Source organism: Tinamus guttatus, unplaced genomic scaffold (genome assembly GCF_059628265.1).
Source record: "Tinamus guttatus ecotype Peru unplaced genomic scaffold, ASM5962826v1 Tinamus_guttatus_pri_ptg000652l, whole genome shotgun sequence".
In the NCBI taxonomy this organism is placed as follows: domain Eukaryota; kingdom Metazoa; phylum Chordata; class Aves; order Tinamiformes; family Tinamidae; genus Tinamus; species Tinamus guttatus.
The window spans coordinates 389675-398156 of NW_028289186.1; the positions used below are offsets into that span (position 1 = coordinate 389675).

Here is an 8482-nt window from a genome sequence, read left to right on the forward strand (position 1 = left end):
ATCACTGTATATTGTTCTCCTTTCCCTAATGCCATGGAAGGGCCAACACGGAGCGGTAATGAAAGAAGTTGGACCAATCTCAGTTGCTACAGGCTAGACAGGGAGTTCTGATACAGCTTCTCTGTTTCCACCCCTGCTGTGCCAGAGACCAGATTTGGGTCCAAATACTCTCCCAGCAAGCAGTAGTCAGACACAGAAGGGTTCAGAGACTGGTATTTAACTAGTGCTGAACACAGTCCCAAGCTATTTCATCCCCTCCCATCATGCTGTTTCCCTGCTAGGCTTCACTAGTGTCAGCAGAACATGATAAATGTACCTGACAAATGTAATATTAAAATTTTGCCATGGAACACTAATGCTCTAGGACCACCTATGACCTGCTACTAAATGCCAACCTACTGCTCTCCTTATGCTCAGGGAGCTCAGGTCCTTTTCCTTGTCCCAGGGTTCAAGGAAGGGTTATGAAAGGAAACATGTCCCATCAGTGGGGAAAGGAAACATCTGCAGAGGGCCACCCTGGGATGACCTGCCCACAGAGAAAGCTCTTTCTTAACCCCCTTCATGAGGGAAGTTAACTCATGTATGGGGAACAAACCAACTCAACTTATTACAGAGGTAGGGAATTCCTCCCACCATACAGTCCCAGGAATTCTCGAGATGGGGCACAATTCTACTCTGGATTACAGATACTAATCAGATACAAATCCAATAGACATGCTGGGCTTTACATCAGGGTAAGTGAGCTCCACAGTCTCTGTGCCTGTTCTGTTTTCTGTAGCAAAAATAAATACATAAATAAAATACAATGTTTTAGATTCCTCTGCCTCCTCCCAGCACGGCTTTGCTGTCAGCACATAATGAAAAGTGAAGGCAACAAAGTGCCAGAGGAGCAAGCCGGGCACCTGCAGCTGGGTAATTGCCAGCCAAGGTGGGCAAGCGATGCTGGTCACCGAACCCTGACGCAGTTCAGCCGCTAGACGACTCGGGAGAGAGCAAAGAAGGGGCTCGATGAAGCAAATGCTTGGATACCATAGCTAAATGTTAATGTCTCATAATGAGGGGCACCCAGTGCCAGCTTCCATCAAGGGCTTGTGATCCCACTTCGACGAAAGTGCTGCAAACACGTCACTGCCCTTTCAATAGCTTCCGTGAGCCAGGAAACACTGGCCCAAGAGATTGGGGCCATGGGGAGGCTGAGAAGGGTCACTGAGCTGGGAAAGGAGATGATGAGTAACTGCAGCAGTGCTCACATAGCAGCTAAGCATGCTGTGTGCTATCAACTTTAATGCTTGGCTTCTTCACCACAGTCTTTGTTTGAACTGAGGTTTTCTGTTAAAGGCTCTACTTTTTACCTGAATCAACCCAATAGCATTTTTTTTGAAATTGTGAATATTCAGACACTGACTTCCAAGGCCAATTAGAGACCAGAGGAGATTTGGAAAGGCAGATCAAGATTTTTGCTGAACAGCTTTTTGTTTCTAACTGCTTTTGTCCACTGCATTAAATGCAATTTGAACTAAGCTGTTGACTAGATGGAGCTAAATTGTCCCTCCCCTAGACTCTAAACCATGTGAAATGCGCCCACAAGGAGGATCTCTTTTGGGAGATGCAGCATCCTTTTGTTCTGCTTAGGGACATCATCTCACTGCACAGCATTAGAGTGATAGGAACTGGCACAACTTGCAACAGGGGAAATTTCAGTTAGATATTGGGCAAACACTTGGTCCCAGATAGGCTGCTGAACCTCCCTTATTACAGATTTTCAAAACTGTTTGAGAAGGCCCTGGGCAACTTGACCTAAGTTGGCTCTCATTTTAGCACAGGGTTGGACCAATGATCTCCAGAGGTCCTTTCTGATATAAATTATTTTGTGATTTTTATGTACACAGTCACTGATAATGACTCCACAGTGCCAGTGTTTATATTTTCACCAGTTTACCAGACAAACAACTCAAAAGTCATAGGAAATAGTTACAAATTCTGAGCTCAAGCAAGAAAAAAATAAAAGCTCAAAGAACTTGAGCCCAAGAAGATTCATTATCAAGTGTGTGCTCACCTACGTGGACAGGTGACAAGTCACCAGAATCACAAGACATTATATGTATTTAGAAGAGACAAGAAGTCTGAAACCACCCTGACCATCTGTTACCATCTTGTGATATTGCAAAGTAGATGCCTCAAACCTGAGAAATGAGAAATGACTTTTGACTTTCTCTCGAAGAGAAAACAATCATGTACCAATGAAAGTTGTGCTTCGATGATTTCCTTTCTTAGCAAGATTCAGATTCAAAGTGATTTTAATTAACATCAGCAATAAAAATCCAGTGATGCAAAAAGATCAGACCTACCTTTCTGCCAAAATGGGATGTTTATAAGCCATCTCCTTAGAATAACCTTTTCTAGAGACATGCAGCCATTGTGCCTTAAATTGATCTTGCATATCACAGAGTTAGTTGTGGTTTTTTTTTCTCCCCCCCAAGCTTTTAGAACCAACAAGAATATTAACTTCAAAGAAATTATGACAGAGTGCCAGATGGTCCCTCATTGCCTTTCCTTCATACAGATACAGCTTAATGGCCTTTGGCTTTCTACACCACATGCGGGGAAGAGATCATTGAAAGATCAAGATGAAGTATTTTGCATTCAGGAAGATATCTGCTTTCCAGTGGGGCCAGATTTCAAGGCCTCCTACTGCCCCAATCATGCAACTTATAGATTTTACTGCTGATCTTTCCTCCTGCCCCCAGAGTGGCAAAACAGGCCTCTTCTAGGTGCAGAACCTAATGAAGAAGTCAGAAGTGTGGTGTTGAAGGATCACTTATCTATATGCCTCTTGATCAGAGCACTCACATCTAGCTGGTGCTCTTAAGATAGAGGAAGGCTGGACATATAGTAACGACTTTAAATATCCTCAAAGCTCTGGCTAGAAACAGAATCATTTTTTTCCCCCAATCCTTCCACATTTCATAAAACCCTTTTTCTTTGAACCTGGTACTTGGATTCACTCCATTAAAAAAGAGAAAGAGAGCAACTGTACAAACACGCCACATGCACATTCTGGTCTGTAACTTTTTTTTTTGTCCGTAAATATACATAGACATAGTGTTTTACACAGACATAATGTTTTAAGCTGGATCCGGGGGAGAAGAGATATCTAAGTCACATAAGGGTTTTATCTACAGGAAATCATGGTTTCAGTCATACTGTCTGTCACTCAGGCCAGTGAGATTTTACACTTGAACTATGCAAATTACTTGTCATACTTTCATGATGTGGATTTTCCTTCTTTCCCGAACTACACTTGTCCCTCCCAGAGGGCACCAATGCCTTATTATCACATTGATCAATAACCCTTAGTTCTTGGCATGCTTTAAGAAACCCCCTGTGCTTTTGATTTTGCTTTTCACCATGACCAAGGCACCAGACAAATGAATAAGGGATATAATTTACCTCTTATCTCACCCTGTACTGTTTTTCTTCAGAGGTAAAGGGAAGGTTTAGCAATCAACCCAATGAACACTGAGCAAAGGTACATGTATAGGAAGCACCAAGACAGCAGGCTGCTGAGACCTTCGAATTCACAGCAACGAAATGATGCTGCAATGTGCAAGTGTAAAATACTCCTTTGACTCCCAGCCAGAAAAGAGAACTGTTTCCTCCCTCCTCCTCCGGGGAGAATGAAAGCAGATCAGAACCTTAAACCAATCCTTGCTCTGGCAGGAACTCAAAAGGTAGATTTGGGAGGAGTTGGAGGAAAATATAAAGGCTGGTAGCTGGAGGCAGAGCAACACTGAACTGTAGAGACTCAAGGGGAGGAGGAATCAGAGACATCACAACACAAAGATGAACCCGAAACTTCTTTTCTCCCCTGGATTTCTCCTGCTGCTTGTTGTCAGTCAGAACCAAGTCAGAACCAGGCCCATTTCCAATCTGCAGGTAAGTGACCAGCGGCTCAATAGAACTGAAAGAAACTGATGCTTCTTTAGGGCTTAGATACCTCAGCTTAGTTACATTTCTTCCAAGCTCAGCTAGTATAGCAGGAGACACTCAAGAGACCAAAACGGAGATCTTGAAGTGGGAAGAGAGAGTTATTAGACTTGAGAAAAACTGAAATAACTGACTGCTGGATTTAAATCTCTGATCACCTTATGTAGCTGAAAGGAAGTTATTTTTTATTTTATTTTTTTTCTCCTTGTGGGGTCAGTTTTGGGGCTTGCAGGTTTAGGGTCACTCTGTGACTGAACGAAGCAATAAACTTTTGGAGTACAAGGAATTTGCCCAGAAGGATTGCCATCTACAGCCCTACAGAGATCAGCTTCACCTGCATGCTCCTTCCCTGGGCCCCTCTCTTACCCTACCCATGGAATCGGACCATCCTCCTCTCAGCTCAGTGGTGCAGAAGGGAACACAGTCCCTGCTTGGGAGCCCCAGCAGCAGAACATGAGAAGCAGTGTATGCCTGCACGTGTGTGCATTTGTGTGTGTGGTGTGCATAGGAATTCCAAACTATTGGGGAAAAAGCTTCAGCTACCCAACCAGTGATGGAGTATTCTTATACATTATATAACCTTCCAGTCTGTAAAGCATCACCTAATATTGCCAGCACCAACTTTAATATATTTTTTGTCATTGCGTAACTGCTCTTATTATGCCCAAGGTATCAACAATTTGTTGTTGCTCCTTATTCACTCTAAGCCTCTTCCATTGTCCTTCCTGATTTATCCCATACTCCAGACTCTGAGCTGCAGGAGAGACTTAGCCCAGCAATTTGTCTGCATTAAACTATAGAGTACAGTAACTCTACGCAGACTCAGAGCATTTGGAGAGATCAACCAGAGTGAGTTCTGAGGAGCTTGGTTGGCCAGAGGCTAAACATGATCATTTCAGTACCTTCACCTTTTGATGCAAGAACAAAATATGTTTATAAAACAAAACAGCACTGACCATGTTTCATACGAAAATAAAGAGTATCCAGGAACCCACCCATTTTTCCACTCTTTCTGCCCCATCCCCCATCCTTTTCTTTCTTTCAGAGTCTGTCCAAATTATTAGATGAAGATCTGGAGCATCCACTGGTCTCAGAAGTGACAGGCCATGAGCAAGATGACATGATTCCACCAGGTGCCTTTGACCAACAAGAGTCTGAGTTCCAGTGGACCCGAAACATCAGGGACCAGCCTGAGGACATGTCCACTAGTGACAATGCTGTCCAGAGGTTTTTCAGTGACCTCGTGGGTTTACCCTGGAGGTACCGAGGCAGAAGCAAGAAGGGTCTATCCAGGGGCTGTTTTGGAGTCAAGCTGGACAGAATTGGGTCACTGAGTGGACTAGGATGCTAACTGCTCACTATGGTAAGAGAAAGCCAGAGGCCAGTGGCCTGTGTATTCAGATATAACTTGTGTAAATACGTAGAAGAAATGATTTAATTCAGCTTTATGGAAAACGTTCCTTAAAGTAACTTGTACTCTCCTATCCCAAACATGGTTAACTATTTTTACCCTCCTCAGAAATTGCTGGCATGCTTAGAACCCAAGAATGCTACGTCCGCTTTACCTGCACTTCCCTGCTTCGCCAAGTCAGTTGTAAACATTTCACCTTGCCACAGAAGCCAGACTAGAGAGCTTTCCACCCCAGGGATGCTTGTGTCAGCCCAAGGAGACCCCTCTGAGCAGGAGAGTGGAGCAGAACCTGGCCCTAGAATGGTAAGAAAACAGTTAATTTCCATGAATGAAATCCTGTCAACTTCTCTTGCTTTTGCTTACTGCTCTGCTTTTTTGACAGGACTGATGTTGACAGCTCAAAGGACTTGCTGCTATTCAGTGAGAAGTTCAACCCTTACTCATATTGGCTCCACCAATCCATCTATAGATGAGGCACAGAACAGACTGTCCCCCCTAACCCTCCCTAGAATTACTTGGCCAATCGAATACACCATTGCTATATTGCTTATTTGTATCAGAATAACAATTTGTGAGCAACTATCTGAAATGTAGTAATGAAGACATTTGCACCATTTGTGTTATAAGTGTATAAATGAACAGTTCTCATTATGTCATGGACAATAAACTGTTTTTCATAATTGGGTGAATTTGCTTCAAGCTCTTGCTGTGATTCTCTTTCATGTATCCTTAGTGAAAATAAAGTAATACTCCAGTTCAGTCAGACACAGTCCCATAGAACTGAGAAGCATTTCAGAGAGCAGGTTGCTTCTGAAAATAAATTTTTGAGCTGTTGCTAGAAAGAAAGAAAGAAAAACAAACACAACACACACACCCCCTTTCTCCCTTTGTTGGAGGCTTAGTAGATACACAGGTAGAACATAAGTGGGACATCATCAAAGCTAAAAGGCAGCTCAATCTAACTATGGCCAGCAGAGAAGCTGTTGTCAGAGAACAGCTACTCGTCTAAACCCTCAGCAAAAGCAATTCTGGATATAGGCTGGTTTGCAAATATCCTGGCTCAGCCCCGTAGTTAGGAAGCTACCACCAAAGCAATAGTGCCATGACTCCTAAGCAGAAAATCCAGCAACATATCCTGAAAGCCTTTCATATCCTGAAAGCCTTTCTCTTTATTAGTCTTAACTCTATTTGCCACTTGTGAGCTAATTAGTGAGTGCTGAATACACAAATAAAATACAATAAAAATTTCACGGTAAGCAAATCTGAAGGTTAAGTTCTACAAGAGTTTCCTTTCCCAACATCCTCAGCACATCTCCAAAGTTAATCACACCAACATAAAGTGAGGGCCAGTGATACTATTTGAGATAGTAACAGATAAGAAAAGGCTGAGCACTGAGCTGCCCATTTTTGTACAAAGTCCCATGGATTACAAATAAGAGCTCCAATTCCACAAAGGTTGTACACAGCATCCTCTCACTTGGCATTTTGTGCAAACATTTTTAAAGGACACTTTTCAAAAAGAACACTTCATTTCACATAAAAGGCTCCATAATTAGATCACCAAGACTGTTGCCAGGTGTGTTTGTACTTTAAGCAATTCCCTTAGTTCTATTAGCATTTAAAGAATCAAAGCCAACCTTTGAAGTCAGCATGCCAGTCAGATGGGAGGAAGTTCATCTCTAGCTGTGTCATTTCCATCTCCACTAAACAGCAGCACACAAATTTACAGACTTTGGTTACAAAATTAGCTAAGGAAACAAGTCTACAGTAAAATGACTCCTACAGATGAAGAAAAAACATACAAGTATACTTGCCTGCTTTTAGGGTACCTGCTCATTAGTGAAGTTAGGCAGCAATTAAGTTTTAGCCTCTCCTAAGACTCCAGCCTCCCTCATTTATTGCAAGAAGGCTAAACTTTCCCCTTAGCCATTGCTGAGGTTATATACTCCTCCCTCTCCAGTACAAACAAAATCAAGGATGAAGCACATCCTGATGTTAAACACCTGCTCTCATTCTGCATCAAGAAAACAATTCCCACCTGATGCTAGCCTTCTTCCTTCATGCACTGGACATTCAAAACATGTCTCATTTTTCTCTCTTGGATTATTCCTTGATTTTTTCTTTCCTATGATGGTTTGAACGAAATAACTTGTGAACTGTTGACTGCTGGTACAGAAATACTGGATAATATTGGCTAGTTTGCTTCCAGTCTAAGACAAATGGTATCAGCTGGAGGAAGATTTGTAGAGCACAAAGACAGCAACATGGGGCAAGGAGATGTAAAAGCATAATGTATCTTGCTGCTTGGTAATAAAGCATCACGACAGCTACTTTCAAAACTCTCTGAGCTCAGAGGAGAAAAAAAAAAAAAAAACAAAAACTTTCTTAGGCTTTGCTGAGCCAAAGTTCAGACTCTGGGATAGACAGCAGAAATCAGCGCATATCTAGCGAAAACAGAGATTTATAGGTGTACTGGCTAGCAAACTAGGAAGACAGAGAGCAGAGACAGAGTGTAATTGCTCTAATCCTGTGATTGAAAGGACCTTGTCTGCTGCTCTGCCTTTCATTCCGTAAGGTCTAACAGGGCTATCTTGATTTGCACCCCAGGACGAGTGGAAATTGTACTCATTTATACTTGAAATTGGTCATTCACAGAAGAGAAGTCAACATTTTACCTGAAAGTTGATGAGATAGAACTGTAGAGCTCTGAGGCAAAATAGGAGAAAGTTTCATACAAATAGGTTGCCTGTTACAGAAGCAGATTGGTAATTCAAACACTCCTGTCTGGGATGCCAAAATCCAAATATCTATAAAGTCTCTTCCTTTAAGCAAGATCCCTGGCTTTTCTGGGCAGAACATTTTTTTTTCCATAAGAATTCATAGGAATTTCTAATTCCAACTATCATTTGAATCATTATTATGCATAATATGAGTGGACATGGCTATGATTGCAGAACATTCACTCCCTCCTGTAGCCAAGGAATGGCAGAGGAGCAAGTAACGTTTATACAAACCTGTCAGCTGAGGAATATCATCGTGCAAGGCACACTTAGGCCACTGAAAGGTTAGAATTCTTTAAGGGAA

At 42.3% G+C, this 8482-nt stretch overlaps 1 protein-coding gene across 1 annotated transcript; it reads left to right on the forward strand.

Moving 5' to 3' along the window:
- The first annotated feature begins 3693 nt into the window (after positions 1–3693).
- Positions 3694–6087, forward strand: LOC104574231 (C-type natriuretic peptide 1-like). Its single transcript, XM_088536120.1, has 3 exons — positions 3694–3936; positions 5033–5350; positions 5781–6087. Exons 1-2 carry the CDS (start codon positions 3844–3846, stop codon positions 5336–5338), a joined length of 399 nt encoding a protein of 132 aa, XP_088392246.1. The 5' UTR covers positions 3694–3843; the 3' UTR covers positions 5339–5350; positions 5781–6087.
- The last annotated feature ends 2395 nt before the right edge of the window (positions 6088–8482 follow it).